Here is a 24,228-nt window from a genome sequence, read left to right as displayed (position 1 = left end):
ATGAATGAGCCAATTACGTTTTAGTGAATGGGGTGGTAACTTAATGAAGAAATGGTTAAGTGAATGAAATACTAAAAAGAATTGACGATGAATTAAAACGCGGAAATGATATTGAAAAAGCGAGATTAATGTTTCCCCTTCCACAAGTCTTTTTTTATTAATATTATTGCTATTATTATTCTTGTCACCACCAAGCGATTTTCCTCAATTTAGGTCCTAATTCTTGCATGGAGGAATTAAATTTAACCTTCACCACGATAGGGTCGCTCCTAAATTGACGGAAATTGTCTGGAGGTGGGGAAAAAAAAAGGCATCGATCTGAAGGGGTTAAGGCCACACACTCGCGAAAAAACACAAGGTAAATATTATCAGTAACTGTAAACAATAATATCAAGGTGTCTATCATTTACCCTCGCCTTCAAATCCAACACGAGTCCCACTGAATCAAGAAATGGCTTTGGTGCGTCTTTACCTGTGGCGGGAAACGTGTGGAGCTTTGTGGCATTGTGGTGGAGGAGCAGTGTGAGTGGTGTTGTGGTGGAGCATTGAGTTGTGGTTGCTTGATGAAGGTAACATTTGCTCTGGGCACTATGGTGGTTGTGTTGGTGGTGCTGGAACAGTGAACTGGTGAATAATAGACATTTTGAGAAGTAGCATTTGTAGCTGTGGTGGAGCAAAGAGGAAGTAGTGGAGTACTTGTGGGTTAGTGAAGCAGTGGATAGGTAGTGAAGCATTGTGGAGATGGTAGAGCATTGTGAAGTGATGATGTTCATTGGACGTAGTGATACTGGCTGTGGAACATTGAATGCTATAGTGGTGGAGGGTGGAGAAAGTTAGAGATGGTGAGACATGAAGTAGTAAGGGGGCGGTGGAACGTGCGGTGTGGTGGAGCATGCGGAGGAAGTAGCGGTGGTGGTAGTGGTGGTGGTGGAGCGTGCAGAGTTTGGCGTCTTCTGTGGCCAATTGTTTCGCGATTCATCCAGTCATTCTTCATTACTTTTTTACGCTCCTGACATTTCCTCTGCGGTGTGTTTGTGTCTCTCTCTCCTTGGTCTTCCCTCTTCATTATCTTCTTATTTTCCGCTTTCTTTCATTTCCGTTTTCCCCCTGCTTTCTCTCTTGCTCTTTCCTCTTTCCATTCATTTCTCTTCGTTCTGTTTCCTCTTTCCTCTTTTTTTTTCATGTTTTCCGTTTCTTTCCAAGGTTTGTTCTTTTCTTTTATCATTATTCTTCAGTCGTCATTTACCCCTATGCACTTCCTTCTTCCTTTTGTTATTTTCATTGTCTTTTCGGCTTTCATGTTCCCTCATTTCCCCCTCTTTCTCATCGCTTCTCCTTTACCCTCCGTGTGCATCCTCATTCGTTTCTCTTCCTTTTTCTCTTCCCTTTTTTTTCTCCTTTTTCATTATTCTCCTATCGACCATTTATTTCCTAATTTCTCCCTTTCTATACTCATTCTCTTTGTTTTTCCTCATATCCGCTGTTCTCTTTTCCTCATGCATATTCTCATCTTTTTGTATTTCTTCTTTCTCCTTCATTAATCTCCTAACTTATTCTCCTGTCCGCCATTTTTTTTGTTTGTTTTTTTTGTAGAAACATTTTCGTAGAAACATTTTCTGTGGAAATTTGGCCGATGATGATGATTTTTTCCTTTTGTTCTCTTCCGCCAAATTATCTGTATCCTTTCTCTGTTAATCTCTGCCCTTCCCTTTTTGTCTTCCTATCCTCCATCTTTTTTTGCCCTGTAACGCATACTAGCAGGGGTACCCGGCGTTGCCGGGCCAAAAAGGCGAACACTGTAATCCTCTTTGTTCTAGTTCAGTCTTTCTTTTTACTTCAGAAAGACCATGTACCTCTTATGCTCTGGAAAAAGGATTATAAAAAGTCCAGGAACTTTCTATTTCAGCTTTCGCAGACCAACGCACAGTACTTGTGCGCATTTGTTTAGTATTACTGGTGACCTCAAATGACCTCGGAGGTCAAGCGATTTTCCTTGCCAAAAATTGGGCTGCTGGGTCGTCATTCGAGCGTGTATTACCGGTGACCTCAAATGATCTCCAACCGGTGACCTTAATTGTCCTCGGAGGTCAACTTCACATAGGATATGTCCGAACTGGAGGTCATGTGAGTGTCCATGCCAAAAATTGGGCTGCAGGGGTACCCGGCGTTGCCCGGGCTATATATATATATATATATATATATATATATATATATATATATATATATATATATATATATATATATATATAAGCGAACACCCTACCGGTAACCTCAAATGTCCCAGAGCTGAATTTCGACCCCCCTAAAACCATCCTTGGGTCACCCTGATTGAGAATATACAGTATATGGGTCTGGGGGTCGGTTTGGGCGTGATTGAAGGACAAACAAACAGCGCGGCTCTTTTATATTATACATAGGTGCATTTTTGGTTTCCTTTTCTCCTAATTTCTCCATCTTTCATGGCATACTTTTCTTAATCCTGTCCACCTGTCTGTTTCCCCTATGTTCTCATTCCTTCATTTTTCTCCTTTTCTCGTCTTTCGTTTCCTGTTCATTTCTTTCCTTTATTTTCATATACATCCTGTTTATCTTCCTTTCAGTTCACCCTTTTCCTTTCCCGGTGTTCCTTTCTTCACTCTATCGCTTCCTTTCTTCCTCTCATTCCCCTCCAACTTTTCCATCTGCTTTTTAGTTATTTCATTTTCTTATTCCCCTTTTATTTTTTAATTCCTTGCCCACTTTTTCTCTATTTCATTTCACCATTCATTTCCCCTTTGTTTCCTTTACACTTATTTCCTTCTCCCTTCCACCCTCCCACTGTTCTTGCTTGCTCATTTTTCCACCTCATATTCTACTATTGCCTCGCTCACTCTTCCTCACCCCCACCTTCCACCTCGCACCACATTCTCACATTATTCTTCCACTTCTCCACCCCCTCCCTTATCTCACCCGTTCCCCCCTCATTCCTGCCACACTCCCTTCATCCTCCTTTCCCTTCCCCCTCACCCATCCTCTTTCCCTTCCCCCTCACCCATCCTCCTTTCCCTTCCCCCTCACCCATCCTCCTTTCCCTTCCCCCTCACCCATCCTCCTTTCCCTTCCCCCTCACCCATCCTCTTTCCCTTCCCTTCACCCTTCCTGTTTCCCTTCCCCTCACCCTTCCTCTTTCCCTTCCCTTCATCCCCCCTCTTTTCTTTCCCCTCCCATTTCCTTCCTCCATTCTCCTTTCCTTTCTTTCCGTCTCCCCTTCCCACATCCCTGTACTCCCACCTTCCTCTCTCCCCATCCCTGCTACCCTCCCTTTCTCCATTTCTTTTCCTCCTGTCCATCTGTCCTTCATCTCTCATACCCACTTTATTCATTTTTTCCCTTTGTCTTTGCTTCTGCATCACTTTCGTCTTTATTTTCTTTCCCTTTTTTCCTTCCCGTCCTTCCTTTACTCAGGTTCCTCCTCCTCCCCCTCCTTATCCTCTTCTTCCTCCTCCCCTTCCTATCTTCCCCATCTCATTTCCTCCCCCTCCCTCCCTCACACCCCAATTCCTCCATTTCGCTCCCTCCCACTCTCTGACTTCCTCCTCACCCTCCTCACCCTCTCCGCTCTTTCCTTCTTAGACCATATTATTCCTTTTCTCCTGTCTTCTCTTCTCCCTTCTTTACTACCCTCCCTTCGCTATCCTCCCTTCCCTTTCCTGTTCTCATCCTTGTCCCTTTTTCTTTTCTTTTCCAATCTCTCCTTGCTGTTCCCCTTCCTCCCGCTCTCCCTCCCTCCCTTGTCCTTCCTCCTCTACAACGCAGTTTCTTCACTCTGTCTTCCATTCCTACCTTCCCTCGTTTTCACTTCTCCCTCTTCCCTCCCACACTCCAGTTTCCTTCACAGTAACAGTAACGTCCTTAAATTCTCAGTATTGGCCATGAGAGCGACCCATTTTTAAAGTTCTCTTCGTTTAAATCTTCACCCTTCCATTTTTAAAGTCCCTCGATCAAATTTTTAAAGCCCCCCTCCCTCCCTCCCTCCCTTGTTAAAGCCCCCTCCTCCCTTGTTAAAGCCCCCTTCCTCCCATTTTAAAGCCCCCTCCTCCCTTGTTAAAGCCCCCTTCCTCCCATTTTAAAGCCCCCTTCCTCCCATTTTTAAGCTCCCCTTCCTCCCATTTTTAAGCCCCCCTTTCCTCCCATTTTTAAGCCCCCCTTTCCTCCCATTTTGAAGCCCCCTTCCTTCCATTTTGAAACCCCCTTCCTTCCATTTTGAAACCCCCCTTCCTTCCATTTTGAAACCCCCTTCCTTCCATTTTGAAGCCCCCTTCCTTCCATTTTGAAGCCTCCTTCCTCCCATTTTGAAGCCCCTTTCCTCCCATTTTGAAGCCTCCTTCCTCCCATTTTTAAAGCCCTTTTCAATGTAAAGCCCCCTCTCTCCCATTTGAAAGCCCCCTTCCTCCCATTTTGAAGCCTCCTTCCTCCCATTTTGAAGCCTCCTTCCTCCCATTTTGAAGCCTCCTTCCTCCCATTTTGAAGCCTCCTTCCTCCCATTTTGAAGCCTCCTTCCTCCCATTTTGAAGCCCCTTTCCTCCCATTTTGAAGTCTCCTTCCTCCCATTTTTAAAGCCCTTTTCAATGTAAAGCCCCCTCTCTCCCATTTTAAAGCCCCTCCCTCACATTTTTAAAGCCCCTCCCTCCCATTTTTAAAGCCCTTCCCATTTTAAAGCCCCCTGCCAGCCATTTTTAAATCCCCGCGTGTGTCAAAGGGAAGTGAGAGCTCCAAAGTTTGTCAGTGAATTCTTTTAATGGCTGGCTCCACGGCATCGTTAGCTGGGGTGTGGCTGGCTGGACAGATAGATAAAAAGATAGATTATTGCGTCGACCAAAGGGTGGATAGACAGATGGGTGAACGGATATAAGTAGGTAGATTATCACGTCGAGATATGGATGGGTAGATAAGGATAGGTGGATAGATGGATAGATGAAAAAGTGAAAGGACGGGGATGGGTAGGGGCTGATTCAGATAGATGTGGATGGATGGATTGGTGGAATGGTGGATGAAGGAAAGGATTGAGAGGTTAGCGGGAGGGTGGATGGATAGATATGAGTAGATGGTAGGATAGGCGAGTAGATGGATGTCTGGCATAGTGGAGGGTGGATGGAGAGTCGGGTGAGGAATGAATGAACAAGCGAATGGACAGGTTGAAAGAATACTATTTAGGTGGACGGATGGGTAGTCGGGCGAGTGGATAGAAGGCAGAATTAACCCTTTCCGTACGAGAGGCTTTTTGTACGTTGAGTAAAGTCGTCTGGGTGTAGCAGAAAAAAAAAATTGAGTTAAAAGAAAGTAAAGTAAGGAGCCTGTATTACTTAAAAGGAAAATAGTGCCAGTACGAGCTAAAAGGAAATTAAAGAGCCAGTATTATTTAAAAGGAAAATAAAGAAAGAAAGCTAATAAAACCAGGTAGTAGCAGTTGAATAAGAGATTAGCAATGCAGATAAGACGTGTAAAGAGTGGGTTAGGAGAGGAAGGGAGAGGGGAAAGAGAAGGTAAAGCAGGAAAGAGGTAAAGAGGACGAGGGAGTACATGGGTAAAGAGGGGGATGAATAGATTGAGGTAGAAGTGAACAGGGGTAATGAGGAAATTACGGTAAAGAAGGAGTAAAGAAGTAAAGATGAGGAGGAAAGAGTGACAAGAGGAGGAAACAGGTAGAATGAGGGAGGAGGGGAGCAGGAAAGGTGGAGATTGGGGTAAATGGAGAGTGAAAGAGGGAAAGATAAAAGTGAAAAGCGAGCGTGGTTATTATTGAAAGAATGTATGAGAGAGAGAGAGAGAGAGAGAGGTAATTTCAGTGATGAAGGGGAGGGAGTCTATAAGGACAAGAGAAGAGGTTGATATTTGCTCCTCCACTTGCACTTTAATATACCTCCATTCTTCCTTGTCTCCCTCCCACCCTCCCTCGTCCTTCTCTCTGTCTCCGTCGTCTCCTTTTCCCTCTTGTCCTCCAATTTCATTTCCTTTTATTTCCTTCTTATTTCCTCACTTATCACCTTCCCACTCCACCTGTCTTCTTGTTTTCCCCTCTTCCTTTCTTCGCCCCGCCCCTTTCCCTCACCCCCTCCTCTCCCTTGCTCCCCTCTCCCTTTCCCAGCATCCCTCTTCCTCTCTCCCCTACTTCCCTCTCTTCCTCTCCTCTCCCCAGCCTCCCTGTCCCCCTTTCCTACTCCCCTTCACCTATTTCATGTTCTTCCCTCCTTCCCTTCTGTTTCCTTTCCATCCTCTTCCTCTCGTGTTTTATTCCACGTCGTATGATTTCCTCCTTGCTTTCCTCTCAGCCATTACCCTTCTTCCCTCTCCTCTTCGTCTCCTTCAGTCCGTTTTCTTATCCCTCCTTGTTCTCTTCATATCATTCGCCATTATCCACTGTCCTTTCTCCCTTTCTTCTTCCCTTTCATGGCAGTCTTTCTATCTTACTCGTTTCTCCCTCTCATTCTCTTTCCTTTCATGGCCCTTATTCTTCTCTACTTCCCTTTTCTCCTTCCCTACCTCCTTATTTACCCCTCTTTCTCCCTCTTTCTTTTCATTTCCTTTAATTTTCACCCTCCTTTCTCCCTGGTCTTCCCTTTCATGTCTCCCTCTTCCTATCCTTTCATATCCCTCTCTGCCCTTTTAAATCTCTCTTTCCCTTTCCTTTCATATCCCTGTCTACCTGTCCTTTCATTTCCCTCACTACCTTTCCTTTCATCTCCTTCACTACCTTTCCTTTCATCTCCTTCACTACCTTTCCTTTCATCTCCTTCACTACCTTTCCTTTCATCTCCTTCACTACCTTTCCTTTCATCTCCTTCACTACCTTTCCTTTCATCTCCTTCACTATCTTTTCTTTCACCTCCCTCTGCCGTTCCTTTCATCTCCCTCACTACCTTTCCTTTCATCTCCCTCACTACCTTTCCTTTCATCTCCCTCACTACCTTTCCTTTCATCTCCCTCTTTACCTTTCCTTTCATCTCCCTCCCTACCTTGCATTTCTCTCCTCCCCCACTCTTCTTCCCCTTATTTTTATATCCATTTTCTTTCTCTCTCTGCTGTCCTGTCCCTGAACTTAGCTAATTACAGAGCAAGACTTTCTATTAACGTCGAACCACCTATAAAAGTAAGTTAGGTCTGTGTGGTCTGTGCATCATTCCAACTCGTCACCCTCCCCCCTTTATTTTCCCCTCCGTCTTTCCCCTTTCCCCATCTCCTCCTCTTCCTGCTGATCTTCTCTTTTGTAGTTATTTTCACATCGTTCCCTACTTCCATTCCCGTTGTTCCTCTTCCTTTCCTCCCGTTTTTATTTTCTATCGTCCTTATCCTTCCACGTCATTTCCTTTTCCTCCCACTCTTGTTCCTCCTCCCTATCGGCACCTCCCCTTCCGTTCCTCCCTCCCAGATGACTTACCTGCTTCCTCACCTGCTTCCTACCCCCTCCTCCCTGCCCCTCCTCCCTTTCGCCCTCTTCTGTCCATCTGCCCCCCTTCCCTGTACTCCCTCTTGCCTTCTCGCTGTACGTGCCCTTCTTTAGTCCTTACTCTCCTTGTCTTTCTCTCCTCCCCTCCCAACCTTTCCCCCCTCCCTCCGTCTATCTATCTGTCTATCTATCTATTTGTCTACCTGTTTTTCTTTAATATATTCTGTCTCTCCTTTCTCACCTTCCTTCTTCCCCACCCTTCTCATCCCACCCTGCGTAAAGGTCGGAGTGAGGGGGTGGGAAAGAAGGGAGGGTGTGGAGGGAAGACAGTGAAATAATTGATAAAGTGCAGGTCTCGTACTCTGTTTCCTCCTCAGCTCCTTCCCTTTACTCTCCTCTCCCTCCTCCTTTCCTCCACCCTTCCTCCTTTCTTCTTCTATCTCCCCCCCCCCCTGTTTTCCTCTTCCTTTCCTCCGTTTCTATTCACCCCCCCCCCTCTTCCCTTTTCTCTTCTTGTGCACTCCTTAGGCCCCGTCTACACGAGCGGGCAATGCCCGACGGGCAAACTTTACCAAATCATGTTCCAATTCACACGTTTAGAGGGTGAGTTGCGGGCACGAGTGTAGATGACGTCATAAGCAGGGAAACCACGGGCCTGCCCGACGTCGACTGGACAACCACTACCTCACCACAGCTCGGTCTGCCGTGTGGACAACACAGGTGTGCCCGGTTGTAGCCAATGGCCGCCGGGGACTGCTCGATCTGGAAACACTGCTAGAAAAGCGAGGGATATCCACTCAGCGCCGCTCGTGTGAACGGGCCTTAACTTCACTTTTCCCCCTACTCTATATATCCTCTACTCCCTCTCCTCTTCTTGCTTCCAGACCTCCCCTTTCCTCTACTTTGTTCTTTCTTTCCCTCTCCCTCCTTTCCTCTACTTTGTTCTTTCTTTCCCTCTCCCTCCTTTCCTCTCCTCTACACCTTCCTCTGCTGTCTTCCTCTTTTCCTCATCCTTTCCTCCACTTCCCTCACTCTCCCACCATTGTCCCTCTTCCTTTTCACTGTGTCCCTCTTCCCTCCACCCCCGTCCTCCCTTTACCTCCCTCACGAGTCCACTTTCCTCCAATGGCCTGTTTCCTCCACACCCTCTCCCTTACCTCCCTCCCTTCTCTCATTCCACTCCCTTTACGATCTTTTTATTCCCTTCATTCACATGTATTCCTTCCTCTGCCTCCCTGCCTTCTTTACTCTCTCGTACCCTCTTTCATTTTAAGTTTTCTCATGTTTCCTTTTTACGTTCTTTGTTCCTTCCCTTTTTTCCTTTCCTTTCTTCCCATTCTTTTCCACTTCTTTCCGTTTTTCTTCTATCCTTTTTTTCCTTTTCTATCTTTCCCCTCCCTTCTCTTTCTTTGCTTTGCTCCTCCTCCTCCTCCTCCTTTCTCATTCATTTTTTCCCATTTTTTTTTTTTCACTCCCTTTTCTGTCTCTTTCCCTCCCTGTTTTAACTTCATTCACTCTTTCTCATTTTCAGTGCCTTCTCCGTTCTGTACTGCACACTTTATTTTCTTCCATCCCGCCTTCTTCAGCAGCTACCATAGGCCTAAGACAGCTAATTAAGTACTGGAAAATGCGTAGTTACACCTTGTGCACAATTAAATTAACCTGGAGTCTTTAAACCATTGTTGTTTGCGCTCAGGTGAAAGTCTAGGTAGCATTTGTATGTTTGAAAAATAGGTAACTTAAGGCATATACAGTAGGCTATACCCTTTTCACTCAAACCTGGCCTAGAATTGCCATCTGTCTTCTTCTTCAGTGGTGACTTGTAACAATAGATTAAGATTATAAATGGTGGTAATCACAATGAAATACTGTGGAAAGGATGTAGAGCCGTAGAAGTTTCTTGTGTGTGCCTCAGAGCTACAAGATATACGTTGCAGAGGGACGAAGATTAGGGGCGGGTTAGATTAAAATGAGTATTGTTATTTGAAGTACTTGAAGGGGGTAGGCTAAGCATCCCTTGGAAAAATTTTCAGCTTACATTGCAACAACTCCAGCTTCTGTTGAGTGGATATCTTTGTAATATTTTTGTGTTAACTATTGTAGTCTTAAAAATAACCCGTACAGGAAAAGAAAGAACTCCCCTTGAATAAATATTGAGCCAAGAGTACAGAAACTATAGTTTCTTCTTAGAGAGCATTGTCAGTATAATGTTGCTCATGCATAGATTTGTTCAGTATAGTGTTGTTCATACATAGATTTGTTCAGGATAATATTGCTTATAATAGCGCGCTTTGTTTAGTAACTGATGCAATACATTAAGTTTCCCCTTAGTCTAGATATGAATACCTTGCAGGTACAAAGAATAAATAGTCATCTTACACTGCCCAAAACGGTTCAGGGTGTTGACTGAAGTACGTGGAAACTTTAAATACATCCTCTGAACAAGTATTTCCCCTGGGGTGCTGAAACCATTCCGCGAAGTGGAAATCGGGGTGGCATTGGTGTGCTGTGTGGTATGTGACTTTCCCGGCGGTTTACTGTTATTATTTATGTTTACCAGCCTCACAGCCACTTGTACTACGTGAACCAGTGGCAGCAGCAACAACAGTAACATCAACAACAACAACAACAACAACAGCAATAACATCGTCAGCAACAAAAGCTAACATCAGCAACAACAACAGTATCATAATCATGAACAACAACATTATTCAGCCTTGTGATATCGTCATGCGGTCGTTCATTCTCTTTTCGTTTAATTTCTTGTTTCCTCTCTCCAATTTTTTCTTCCATCTCCCTCACGTCTCAAGCAACAACAACAACAACAACAACAGCCTGCAACCTTGTGACGAGAACCCTTAGGCATTTTGCTTGCTGGTCATTTTTTTTTTTTTTTTTTTTTTTTAAAGGTCTCATTTTTTTTTTTCGTCTTCCTCTTCTGTTTCTCATGCAAGCTTGTGCTGAGAAGTTTAGGCATTGTAGGTTTTTTTTTTTTTTCCATCTTCCGTTCCTGTTTTTTTTTTTTTTTTTTTTTCTACCATTCTTTTTCTCCCTGCATCCTGTCGTCAAAATGCAACAAAGGCAGCAACATGCAACCTTGTTATAAGGACACTTGGGTATTCCTCTTGTAGTCTTCTTTCACTCTGTTTTTCCTCTCTTCGGCTTTTATTTTTTGTTTCTTGGATAGACATGGTTTTCCCCCCTTCTGTTTATTCTAATATGTATGTTATATTACTGTTTTCCTTTTTCATCTTTATTCAATTCGTTTCCTCCTTCCTCTCTCCTCCCCTCTTGACTTTTCATCCCTTTTCCCTCTTTGTCATCTTTCCTTCGCTTTCCCTTGTCTCTTCCTTGCATCTCTTACCTCTGCTCTCTTCACCCTGTTTCTTTCGCCTCCCCTTCATCCTCATTTCTCTCTTGTAATCTCCCTTTTTGTACACAACCCTCCCTTTCTTCCTCTCTAGTAATGCCTCATCCTTTCTTTTCTCACTTTCATTTCCTCTTTTCCTTTCATCTCTTCATTCCTCCCCCTTACATCTTTTTTATATATTCTCTTTTCCTTTTATCTCTTCTTTTCCTTTCATCTTTGCTTTCCTATTCCATCCATCTTTTTTCATTTCATTTTCCCTCTTTCATTCCATTTATCTGCTTACTCCTCTTCCCTTCCTCTCATATTTCCTCTCCCTTTCATCTCCTTTCCTCTTTCGTTCATCTTTTCTTTATTCTTCCTTTCATCTGCTCAGTATTCCGACGATCAAAGAGCTCCATTTAGTTGTGATGTTAAGTCAGTCACTCCACTTCTCGCATCTATCGCCATGTTATCTATCTATCTATATTTATCTATCTCTGTATTTTTTAACTACCTGTACCATGGTCTCAGTTAGTATTATCCCCATCTTCATTTCTTACTACTGTTTCACCGCAAAGTTTTTTTTTTATCCGTATACTGTATATCTAACTGTATATTATTTCTTTTACCTGGCCATTTTCGTTCACTCGTAACTTGTATTGTATCCCTCCCTTTCCTTTAAAATGTTAGAACGCTGGGAGGGAGGGCCTGAATGAGAAAGGGGGAGGGGCGGAGGAAGAAGCGTAATAGAGGGAGGAGAATGAGAAAGAGAGAAATAGGTGGGAGAGGGAGAGAAATAAGAGGGGATGAACGGATGATACAGAGGAGTAGGGAAAGAGTGTACGGGGAAGGAAGAGAAGGAAGAATGAGTTGGAAGTAGGAGGGAGTGGAACACTGGAGAGTGGAGGAAAGGTTAGGGGGAGGAAGGAAGGAAGGAGGGAGGGAGAATGGGTAGGAGGAAGGGCGAGGAAATGATAGTAGTAGCAGTAGGGAGGGAGGGAGGAAGTGGGTGTGGGAATGGGGGAGAAGAGGGCAAAGGAGGGAGTGACTGAAGTAGGGCGGAAAGGGAGGGAGAGAAAAGAGGGGGGAGGGGTTGAATGAGAATGGTGGAGGAAAGAGGAAGTGTGAAGGGAAGGGGAATGGGAGTACGTGAGAAGGGGGTGAGGAGGGAAACAGAAGTAGGGAGGGAAGGGAAAGAGGGAAAACAGAGGGGAGAGGAAAGCGGGAGGGGGAGGAAGTGAGGGGAAATAGAGAGGAGACGGGGAGGGGAGTGGAAAGAGAGAGAGTTCGGGAGAGATGGGGGAGAACGTAGTAGAGAGGGGAAAGATTGAGGGGGGGAGGAGCTTTGGTTGGGGAGGGGAGGAGGAAAAGAGCAGTCTCGGCAGGTGGGGAAGGGGGGAAGGAATGATAGTAGTGGGAGGGGAAGGGGAGGAGATGAAGGCAGTGGCAGGGAGGGGGAAAGAGAGGGAGGGGGAGGGGAGGCGGCGGGGAAGGAAGTGAGAGCAGTGGGAGGGGATGGAAAGAGGGAGGTGGAGGGGAGGAGGGAAAGAGCAGTCTGGGGAGAGGGAGAGAGGAAAGAGAGAGGGGGTGGGAGGGTAGAGGGGGGACACTCGCAGCAGCAGCACAAAACCCGTGGAGCTACACCGGGAGCCTCAGACCGGCCCTGGACGCCACACCAACCACACCACACTCGTCCCATACGCATCACCCACTCGTCCCAAACTCGTCCTACGCTCGTCACCCAGGTCCTCGCTCGTCCCCTCCTAGGTCCTGTGGGCGGCGGGAACTCGTCCACTCGTCCCCCTAAAAATTCACCCCCTGCTCGAGTCGTTCCACCCGAAGGCAGCTCGTCGTCCACCTAAACCGTCCCTGTGTCACGCTCGTCACGGTGTCACGTTAAGGTTTCCACTCGTCCGCCTTTCGTTCTTATCGTCCATTCTTTCTCTCATCATCCAGTTTCCCTCGTGTGTATTATTTTTCTGAGTTTTCCTCACCCTTTTTCCCCTCGTCGGCTAGTACATCCCTTGCCATTCGACCCTTGTGTCAACTTGTCCCTCCTGACGTGGTGATCCGTCCCTTTATTCCGTGTCAGCTCCCCCCCCCCCTTGTGGAAATTCGTCCGTGTAACTTTTCATCGTGTAAATTTTCCTCCCATAAACAGTCCCTTTGTAAACGCCCCCTTTCCGTCCCATTGTAAATAATATCCTCCCGTAAAGTGTCCCTCCCATAAATCGACCTTTTCGTGTAACATGTCTCCTAAATCCTTCCCCGTAAATCTTCGTCTCTCTTGTACATCCTCCTCCTCTTGCAACTCGCCCCCTCTTGCAACCCGCCCCCTCTTGCAACCCGCCCCCTCTTGCAATTCGTTTCCTTCTCTCTTGTAGGTGGCCTCTTCCTCCTGGTAAGTGGTCCCCCTTGTAAATCGACCCACCTGTAAGTAGTCCTTTCCTTGTTAACTTGTCCCCTTCCGTGGCAAACTCGTCCCCCCCCCCCCTCCTTGCCAGCTCGTCTCCCTCCTTTGCCTGCTTGTCCCTCCCCCCTGGCAACTCGGCCCCCTCATTCCCATTCCCCTCTCCTTGCCAGCTAGTCTCTCCCCCTTGCCAACTCGTCTCTCCCCCTCTCCTTTACCAGCTCGACGTTCCCCCTCTCCATTGCCAACTCGTCGGTCCCCCTTCCCCTTGCCAACTCGTCGGTCCCCCTTCCCCTTGCCAACTCGTCGGTCCCCCTTCCCCTTGCCAACTCGTCCTCCTTCCCTGTTGCCAACTCGTCCTCCTTCCCTGTTGCCAACTCGTCCCCCCTCCCTGTTGCCAACTCGTCCCCCCTCCCTCTTGCCAACTCGCCCCCCCTCCCTCTTGCCAACTCGTCCCCCCTCCCCTCACTCATGCCAACTCGTCCCCCCTCCCTCTTGCCAGCTAGTCCCCCCTCCCCTCCCTGTTGCCAACTCGCCCCCACTCCTCTCATCAACTCGTCCCCTCCAGATACGCTTTGTCCGTGTCGTAACAAGCTTAAGAAACCAACCGAGTGAACGAACCAGAGCGGGCACTTCCTTAAAGCAGATAGACTTAACCCACAGCCGATAGATACATACCAGGTGACCCGCACGTTACCTGTCTCCTCGCTAAAGACAGACAGACTCATGACGCTGCTCTCAACGTCATCCGTCTACGCGAGAAAGAAAGAATCCCAACGTTATCGGTCTTTACGTTGTCTGTCTGCTTAAAAGAGAGCGAGAGAGAGAGAGAGAGAGAGAGAGAGAGAGAGAGAGAAGAAAAAAAAAAAAAGGTCTCTCTAGATAACAATGAAAAACTTGAGAAAATTTTGAGTACAGAAAATTCGAATTGATCTGTCTACATTCACAGACAGTTTAAAATGAAAGGCAGTTCCCTGTAGATGATAAAGCATGCAACTTTGAAAACTAAATTCCGCTTTGATACGTATCGTCGAACTGGATGTAGTCTGTCTTAAGGTGGATATAAATTAGTTCCCAAAAGAAGTACCAATTAGACTTATAACTTTCGAAATTTGTATCACGATGCCATCTGTCTGTAGGTGAAAGAGAAAGGAGAAAATTAGACATAAAGCTTTGGAAAACTAATCTTTCAATCGATACATATCAGGTGGACCAATCCATAAACATTTAGGTAAAGACAAAAAGTTTCCCATTGAATTAAAGAGAAATCTAGAATTTCCGAGACTTGATAAGGAAAATAAGGCTCCGTAAAGATTAACAAAAAATAAATAAAACTTTGGAAACTACTCAGACTTGTGATGTGATTTACACCAGTTGTTTACATCTTAATTAGGCCAGGTGACTAGTAAACAAAGGTGTGTGTGTGTGCCGGGGTGTCTGTGAACTGAGGAAAGGGGTGTTACTAAGTGAATTGTACAAGAACTTAAGTACAAGAAATTACGAGAATTGTACCAGAATATACGTAATTAGTACAAGAAACTACGTGAACTGTACAAAGAGAACTGTACAAGAAAATAAACTGTAAATAGACCTTTAGTACAAGAAGGCTACGCGAATTATAGTTACGTGAATTGTTCTGGAAATTACGTGACCTGGAGGGGAAGCAAACCACCGCCATGGCCACGTACGCTACCTATCGCCACGTGGAGCTGGACCGCGTGGGGCTGGGCAAACGAAGGTGAGTCCACGTGAAGGTTTGTCACAGGACTTGATGCCACTGTACACTTCTGAAGCTTCGAAGCGAGATAGGAGGCATAGGGTGGACTGAAGCTGTATTTTCCTTCTTCCCTCTCTTGCTTCCAGTGATGCTGTACATCTAACAAATATTTCAGTAAAAGGTTAAATGCAGATTTTTATTAATTTACCTAATAAAGTACGGTGTCAGTCGTAGGTGGTATTCTCTTCAGTGGAATATCAGTAAACAGTGGTCGTTGTGCTCCGTGGTGGTGTAAGTTTTGATTCTGGAGCCTGGGGATATATGTAAATTAAAGGCCCAAGAGTGTGCAAAATTATTCTGTATAACGAAAGCCAAACAGGGAAAACCATATAGACTGTGTTCTCAGATATTTAGACAGACTGATCCTGTAACACTAGATATCGTAGACAGAGGGAACGAATGACAGAAGAGGACTATTCCCGAGTTGAATGGTTGTGTACGACAAACACCGCTGAATTCTCTCTTTAGATTTAGACAGAAACGGGGTGTGAGTGTTTGGCGTAACCTGTGATACGTGCCTGCAGCGGCACTAACGTAGGGAGAACTGTCTGGGTTAATGCGGCGAAGAGGCGAAGGATGAGAGTGTCATGGCAGTATATCTACGTTCTTCATGACCTGTATTTTCACGTACTTCATTACCATAGCAATCCCAGGGGTCGTTATCCAAATGCATGTAATTTGCTTAAGTGGGTGTGCGTGCATGCTTGTCGACTCTTCAGCCATCACGCTGACACCCTCTTCATGTTGTTCACTCCATACTGAAAAAGTAGTTAGGTTCCCTGCACGTTTTGAAACAGAGCAAATTTGGTATTGTGTACTGTGTTCCATTTTAGTTGCCATGTATTTTAGTGAGGAATATCGTAACTCTCTATGCTATTCATTTTGAAACAGGATGAAAAAGTATATATATTAGCGTTCTCTTTCAGTAACCATATACTGTTTTTTGTTACCAGTATACAGTTACTATCCTTGTCCTACATTCTGAAGCACAGAACCAAATATTAGAAACATTGTACTTTAATTTTGTTGCCCATTGCTCAGCCTGAATATTAAGCCAGTGCAGAATTGCCAGGCGTATCAAAGCATGTGGGAAAACATTAGTCACGTAATGAACATTGGAAACTTTTATATTATAGTAGCCTAATTTTTTTGAACTAGTTTTGTTAATGTGTTCTGGAGCTGCAGCAAGTCATCAGCCTCGTCAGTCATCATCATCATCCTAACCCTAACTTTTCTTTCCATTATGAAATTGATATTTCTAAAATAACACTACGTTGGCCCATAATTAAGCACGGGTGGCTTCTACCTCCAACCACTCCAAATTGCCGTCACTCATTTCTCTTTAGCCTCGAGTCTGAAAGAGGGTTTTTAAATTTCAGGTGAGGGAAATCCTTTAAATCAGATCTTGAGTAACCCTCTCACTGTTATAACCGAATCTAGTTACTTCAGTGTGGTTATTAAGAGACAGTGATGTTCAGCTGAGAGAGCCATGCAGCCTGATCCGTCGTCCATTTTATTACATAGAAACCTACAACAGGTAATCTATTCAGACAAGATCAGATAATGTGTTCAGCTGTGAAATTCTAGAATTATGAATACTTGCTGTTCACACCTGGCGAAGTTAATTACTTGTGGCCTTTAACCTACCTCAACAAGCACACCTGATAATTCTTACCTGCTCACATATTTTATTGCTGCTTTCAATGCACAATATTTTGATTTTTTTTTTTCATGTTTTTATTTCTTATGTAATTTTCTTTTACGGTTATTTTCAGCCCTTTGTTATTTTGTGTTTTTCGGTGCATATTTTGGAGTATACTTGTTGTGCACACCTGACTAGATTAATTACTACCGGCTTCCCACCTGCCACCACTAGTACACCTGAGAGCACTTACCTGTACTTGGGTGTGCAGTAAATTACTTTTATTTTACTGCCACTGAGGATATAACATTCTGTTTGCAATTTTTGGTTTCCGTTCATTTGCTTTGTACTAATTTCTTTATTAATGTAATTTGTTAGTTTGTTTATTTATTTTACTGAAGCTTTTATAGTCGAGGCAACTTACTAAGCCTACTCCGTTCCAGCCAACCCCTGATGGTTTATCAGTTGAAAGGGATTCATGGGATCTTGAGTGTTAATATATGGAGTTTCATTCTTTTCATTGATTTTGTTTTATAATCCTCATTGTAGGGTTTGTTTTAATTTCCTTTGTTAGTTTTTTCCCCTCATGCTAAGGAATTTTATTTCCAGAGTAATATATATATACCTGTTTGCAGTCATCTGACCTAATTACTTTTGCTCTTTCACCTGCCCCACCATTAGTACACCTGAGAACACTTACCTGCGCTTGGTCCTGCTCAAGTGTACAACATTTTTTCTGTACCTCCAGTGCTTTGCGTGTGGAGTATATTGTCATATTTACGGCTTTTATACCACAGCGCCTTTTGTAAATTATTGCTAACCTTCGCCGTACAATTAATGCTGAAATATTAAACAAGGGCTATTTTGCTCTTGACTATGAAATCGTGTAGTGTTCGGTATTGGTCATGACGTAAAACAGATGATAAATGACCTGACTACCTATAATTTTAGATACCGGTTAAATCCCTGGACATGACTGGGTTGTTTGGTTTGGATGAATGACTCGAGTCCCATTTGTTGTTAAAATCACAAACACGTAGCAAAACCTAACCTAACCCAGTAAGATTAAGTAAGATTTCTAACTTCGATGTAGAACTGCGTTGTTACTGATGGTGGAATAAACACTCAAACACTTAAAGGTGCATCAATATTGCCTTTTTTTTTACAGGTTTATATCAGTGCAGTTTTGTTTGGCCCTTAGCATATCATGAGTTCATCGCTGAGCTGAATAAAATCCTCTAGAATTTGCTTTAAGATAACTGCTAACATTTCTCGTCGTCAGGAGATTTATTTTCTTTCCCCTTTTCCAGGTGAGTGGTGTGATGAGTAATGAAGTACCTGGTAATAAGGGGGATCTGCTGCACCTGCCAGTATTAACCCCTTCACTACCACAGCTCTGCCCATACCTGAGTGAAGCTTGACAGGTAAGAAAAGAAATGAAGTAGCGAAGGCGTTAAAGGAAGCTCTTGACTCTCCTCGTAGCCTTTCTGCTCTTGACTTTTCCTAGCCTTTCAGCTCTTGACTCTTTTCCTAGCGTTTCTGAGAGTCTGTTGAGGTGAGGTATAGGAGAGTATCTGAGTGTGTGGGGTGCATAACAAGGACGTGCCTGCCAATAAGAAGTATGGTATCTTGTAAGTCTGTTGTATTCATCTTGTGTGTGAGGTGAACGTGTTTTTATTTATTTATTTTTTTATTGCTTGTTTTTATCCTCTCCACCTCACCCCTTAAGTGGGAAAAATGGTCGATTATTATTATTATTATTATTATTATTGTTGTTTGATTGTTGTGGAGCTTTTAGTGATGGTTTGTAAGACTTTATCATGTTTGTTTGTTAAATTTCAGGTAGTCAGCTTCTCTCTGTTCCTGGTAGTTTAGGGTTGGCAAAATTTGTGGCCTGTTTTTGTCAGAATGAATTATACCCATCTTAGTGTGTTGTGGGAGTGGAGGGGGTCGTTGATGAGAAGGAACTGCATGAAGATCTTTTTTGTCTGGGAGGGAGATCAGTAGATAGAGAGAGTAGAGCTTTACTTATATTCGGGTAGTTAGACAGATATATAGATAAGCAGGAAAACAGATACAGGTACGTTGCAGGTGGATCAGTTAGCCAGATAAAACTTAGACTGATGGATGGATGAATGCATGGCAGCTCTCTACTTGGGAGCTTGATACTTGCACGGAATCTGTCTATCTGTCTATCTATACCCAGACACCATAATCCCGTAAGGGGTGGCCGTTTGTCTTTGAGTCACTTGTTTTACTGGGAGGGGCACTAACCCTCCGCCAGACCACTTGTTGACACGTAAGGCTTGGTTGTTTATAAGGTTACCACCCAACGTTGTAAATAGTTGCTTGCATAGACGCTGCAGTTAAGTGTTCTTGATAAAGCTATTCTCAATATGGTGTTTTTAGTGTTTGTAAGCTGCGCAGATTAAAGGGTATTTTGCCTATAAAGTGTGTGTGTGTGTGTGTGTGTGTGTGTGTGTGTGTGTTCGAATATTTATCCGTGTTTGAGTGAGACTGAGAACTTAGTGTGCGTGTGTTGTATGTTTGTATTTACGTGTTTTGGCGTGTGTTTGAGTGTTTACGTGCGTTTTGAGTGTGCGATTGAGGTGTGTGGTTGAGTTGATCTGGCGCACACACCCTTAGGTCACGGCCGACTTAAAGGGGAGAGCAGGTGAGGGGAAGGGGGAAGGGAGAGGCAGGGGGAAGGAGAATTTGAATGGGAAGGAGGAGTAGAGAGAGGGGAGGAAGGGGGCGGGCGGGGAAGAAAGAGGAAGGAAAGGAGTGAGGGAAAGGAAGAAGAATGAGAACTTGGAGAGGGGAGGGAGAAGGAGAGAAGGGTGGGGGAGGGAAAAATGAGGAGGAAATGATGGGAAATGAGAACTGTTGTGGTAGCGACGGAAGGATAGGGAGAAAATACGAGGTAGACAAGGACAGGAAAGGGATAAGGTAGAAAAGGGAGGGAGGATGAGAACTTGAATGCGGAAAGGGAAGAAACAAAGATTAGAATGTAGGGGAATGAAGGAGGGAAGGAAGACTCACCAGCTTACGAGAGAGAGAACTGGAATAAGGGAAGGAATATCAAGGAGAGGGATGAGGAAGGAAAACAGCAAGATCTAGTGGGACTCGGTGGCTCGGATGGATTGGCTCCGGTATCACGTTCTGGGTACACCTTAGAGAAAGTTCAAGCCCCAAAGACTGCCACTGTATTTGTTGGGTAGACTTCCCTAAGCTGACAGGGAAGTAACCAGAACCTACACCATACTACCTGCCATCACTGTCTTCTGTTTCACTGTCTGCCTTGTAACTGTAATCCCCTTCCAACATAAACAATAGGCTACTACTGTCTTCTGTTTTACCGTCTTCTGTTTCACCGTCTTCTGTTTCACCGTCTGTGCTCTGTATCTGTTGTACCCTCGTCCTAACCTACACTTTGCCACAGTCTGTTACCACTGACTCACGTTTCACCGCCTGTACCGTTAATGTCCTTCGCTTCGCCTATTCTGGACCATACCATATCTATTCTCACCATCTTGTGTTTCATCAGTCGTGCCTTTTGTCATTCCAAACACACACCATACCACTGTCTACTACCTAGTGTCCTACCCGTGCCCTTTGCTTGCCCTACCCTCCTCCTAACCTCCCTTTAGCTTTATAGCTTAACAAGATACATAGAAGGGGGGGAGGCAGAAGGTGAGACGAAAAGGTATTGAGGCGGTGTACAATGGTTGAAAGGTGAAGATGGTGATGGAATCTATGTTGAGAGACAGACAGACAGACAGACATGGTAGGAAGGGTAATGCAGAGGGGACGCTGATTGAAAGTGGTACAAAGTACAGGGGAGATTACAGAAGGGTATAGCGGAGTACACACACGCACGCGCGCGCACGCACACACACACACACACACACACACACACACACACACACACACACACACACACACACACACACACACACACACACACACACACATGGAGAACGATAGTAGACAGACACCGGCAGGTAGATATAAATGAATAGACAGGAAGAAGGTAATGACACACGATAGCCTTGAGAAGTATAGGGAGGAATGAATAAGGAGAGAGAGAGAGACCTGAAATTATAAATAATGGTAGGAAGAGGGGTAAGGGAAATGAAAGACTAGTGATGAGATGAAAGGAGGGAAGAGAAGAATTGGCAAAGCAGATGAATAAAGGTGAGATGGAAGAAAGGAATGAAAGGAGAAGTGAGAAGGAATTATGAAAAAAATTATCCAAATATTAAATACTCCACTAGCCTCATCCCTCCCCTTCCCAACTACCAGTATCCGAATATTGTAAACCCTCCACCCACCTCCCTTCCCTTCCCCTTCCCCTCCCTTCCCTTCCCTTCCCTTCCCTTCCCCTTCCCTTCCCCTTCCCTTCCCCTTCTCTTCCCTTCCCTTCCCCTTCTCTTCCCTTCCCTTCCCCTTCTCTTCCCTTCCCTTCCCCTTCTCTTCCCTTCCCTTTCCGCACCTCTTCCATTGCCCACCTACTCCTCACTTCCCTCACGTCCCGTCCCTTCCCCTCCATTTTTCCCTCCCTTCCCCACCTCTCCTCTCCTCTTTCCTCCCTTCCCCATCCCTCCTACCTTCCCTATCCTTTCCCCACTTCCCCCTCCCCTCCTCTTTGTAGCTGGTTCATTAGAGCAGGGCAATAAAAGTCTACGGCATCCACATACCACGTTTCCCTGCCCCATGTCGAGCACTTAATTAAAATCCATATTGGAATAACAAAATATATCCGAGACACTAAATTTTGGTTGCGTAGGATGACCCGGATGTTGGTTAGGGGGAAATTTCTCTCTCTCTCTCTCTCTCTCTCTCTCTCTCTCTCTCTCGTTTTGCAGCTATAGATAGGGTTACACAACATGAAGCATACATACTCATTCGGGGAGTTGGGTAAAAAAAAAGATGGAGGTTTTGTGTGTGTGTGTGTGTGTGTGTGTGTGTGTGTGTGTGTGTGTGTGTGTGTCCAGTAATGAAGCGAAACGTGATAAACGTGAAGCCATTGTGATGAAAGACCACCCAGAAGCACTCCCCTCTCTTCCTCCCTTCCTTCGTCATTCTCGTCTTCCTCTTCCTTTGTCTCGCCCTTCCTTTTCTTCCTCCCTGCATCCCTTCTTTCCCCTTTTCCCATTTTCTTGCCTTACTCCTTATCCTTTTCCTCTCAGACTTTTCTTTTAGTTTGATTTTATTTTTCCTGTTCCTTAATTTTCCTTTTTTTCCTTTCTCCCTTCATTTCCTTTCTTGCTACCCCTCCTTGTACGTTCCTACCCTCCCTTCTGCCTTCCTACCCTCCCTTCTGCCTTCCTACCCTCCCTTCTGCCTTCCTACCCTCCCCTGTGCCTTCCTACCCTCCCTTTTGCCTTCCTACCCTCCCCTGTGCCTTCCTACCCTCCCTTCTGCCTTCCTACCCACCCTTCTGCCTTCTTTCTCTCGCCATTTTCCTTCCTTCCTTCCGCATTTCTTCCACCCTCTTCCCTTTCTTCTTTTTCTTTTTTCTTGCGTCTTCCTCCTCACTTTATCTCCCTCCTTTCATCCACATTTCTCCACCGTTACCTTCTCCCTTGTCATTCTTCGGTATACTTTCTCTCGTCTTTCCTTTTCTTTCATCTTTCATTCCTTTCTTCTTTCCTTCTCCCTTCCTCTCCCTCCTCGTTTTACCATCGTCCTCTTCCTCCCATCCTCCCTTTCTGTCTAGATCCTGCCTCTGCTTTTTCCCCCATGCTCCCCTCATACCCATTCATTTATAAATCCTAGGTGACATTCCCCCATCTCTCTCTCTCTCTCTCTCTCTCTCTCTCTCTCTCTCTCTCTCTCTCTCATTGCAATCCCATCCCTTAATCCGTTTTCGCCTGTCTTTCCTCCTCGTTAACCTCATATTTCTGTATTTTCTTTGTTTCACATTTCTTTCTCTCTGTAGGTATTATTATTATTACGATAATTAAATGGAGCCTCCCGGGTAATACTTTCCACTCTGTACTGTACTTTCAAAATAACAATAATAATAATAATAATCCCACGTATTCCCTGCGTATAGACTCCATTTGCATTACTCCTCCCTCGTACTCACTAAAAATACCTTCCACCACGTATTCCCTGCGTATTCTGCAGTGACTAATATTGACAGCAGTGGGTGGCTGAACAAGTATTTCCCACATACAGGTATTCCTAGCATGTCTTAACCCTTTGACTGCCACGTCGGAACTTATATTTATTGTGGTTAATTCATGGCAGGTGTATTTATCAGACAAATGTACGAACTGGAAGAATTAGGTCGCTCTGAAGGGGCGTCATGGCTCGTTCACTGCTATCCTCCTTTATGCTGAGTGATAAATATTAAGACCTACACAACAAGATCATATTGAGGTTAAGAGTGCAAGATGAGTAGCAGGGGTGGTGGTGTTAGGGATCCCTCGAAGCCCACACGGTTAGGTCCCAATCTGTGTACTATTACCCATGTAGGATAAATCGCAGAGGTGGTGGTGCAAGGGATCCCTCCAGGTCCACAAGGTTATGGTCCACTTTGTAACTCAAATGATAATGTCGCTTTCTGTTACCGTGTACCCCTTTCCCCCTTGTAATTTCCTGTGTAGGGTAAACAGAGGGAAGAGGGGGGGGGCGTGAGGCAAGGGAAAGAGGGAGGGTCAGATGTCAGTCGGGAAGACCTGCGTGGGGGGATCCTCTTTCCCATGTTCATAGCGTTAGTTTTGTGTCTTGTCTTTTTTAGTTAAAGTGTCTCCCCTCTTCCATTTTTTAAGTTTGACCCTCTTTCTTCCCTTCATGCATCCTCTTCTTTTTCTCCCTTTCCCTCCCTTCGTTTTGTTTCTTCCCCTTTTTCCTCCCTATCCTTCTCCCTCTCCTCTCTTCTCCCTGCAGTCATTCATGTCTTTCCTCTTCCCTTCTCTTCCTTGTATCCCTTCCTCTCTCTTCTGTCTGTCCTTCCCTGAAATTCCTGTGCCTCCCCTCTTTCCCCTTTCTATAATTGTTCTTACAGTCTTCGTTCCTCTCCTTTCTTTCATAGCTTTTTTTTTTATCTTCCATCTTCCATTCATTGTCTTGCATCTTCTAAGCATTTTTTTTTTTCATTTTACCTTGTTTGTTTCCTTCCCCTTCCCTTCTTTCCCTACCTTCGCTTCTTTTTTCTTTCTTTGTTAACCATCTGTTTTCTCCTTTCCTCTCTATTTCCACTTCTAAATGTACCCTTCCCCTTCCCTTTCCCTCCCCCTCTCGTGTTGATCTCTTCCCATTCTTTCTTCACACATTCTTCATATGAACTTGAGGTTTCGTTCAGCACCTTGTATATTACAGATTCTTCTCTCCTGTCCTGTCCTCTTCTCGTCTCTTCTCCTCTCTTCTCTTCTCTTCTCTTCTCTCCCCTCCTCTCCTCTCCTCTCCTCTCCTCTCCTCTCCTCGTCTCGTAATTACCTTTCCAGTCTTCTGTTCTCACTTTCCCTCATATACATTTTTCATTTTTCTTCGTGTTCTTACTCTTTCCCTTCACTCAGAAATTGTCATCCTCTTTCGCCTTATCACAGTATCTCTCTTCCTTATTAACCTCTCTCTTCTGTGGCCTTCATTCTCCACATCATTTCCCTTCCTGTTA

General features: G+C 44.8%; 1 protein-coding gene across 4 annotated transcripts in view; it reads left to right on the top strand.

The window, feature by feature from the left end:
- The window catches only part of LOC145413805 (uncharacterized), a 145,732-nt gene that overhangs the window by 65,641 nt on the left and 55,863 nt on the right, over positions 1–24,228 (top strand). For 2 of the 4 annotated variants that reach the window (XM_080283467.1, XM_080283463.1), the window contains exons 1-2: positions 12,435–12,517; positions 14,557–14,920. The exons of 1 other annotated variant lie outside the window; for it this stretch is intronic. In XM_080283467.1, coding sequence (XP_080139593.1) covers positions 14,859–14,920 — 62 coding nt within the window. In that variant the 5' untranslated portion in view covers positions 12,435–12,517; positions 14,557–14,858. Of the gene's footprint in view, positions 1–12,434; positions 12,518–14,545; positions 14,921–24,228 lie in introns of those variants that run through there. One more of the 4 variants, XM_080283464.1, reaches the window with a different exon arrangement.

Source organism: Coenobita brevimanus, chromosome 97 (genome assembly GCF_032717465.1).
Source record: "Coenobita brevimanus isolate Jiangsu-jjx chromosome 97, ASM3271746v2, whole genome shotgun sequence".
NCBI lineage: Eukaryota > Metazoa > Arthropoda > Malacostraca > Decapoda > Coenobitidae > Coenobita > Coenobita brevimanus.
This window is presented reverse-complemented; position numbering and strand designations above follow the sequence as displayed.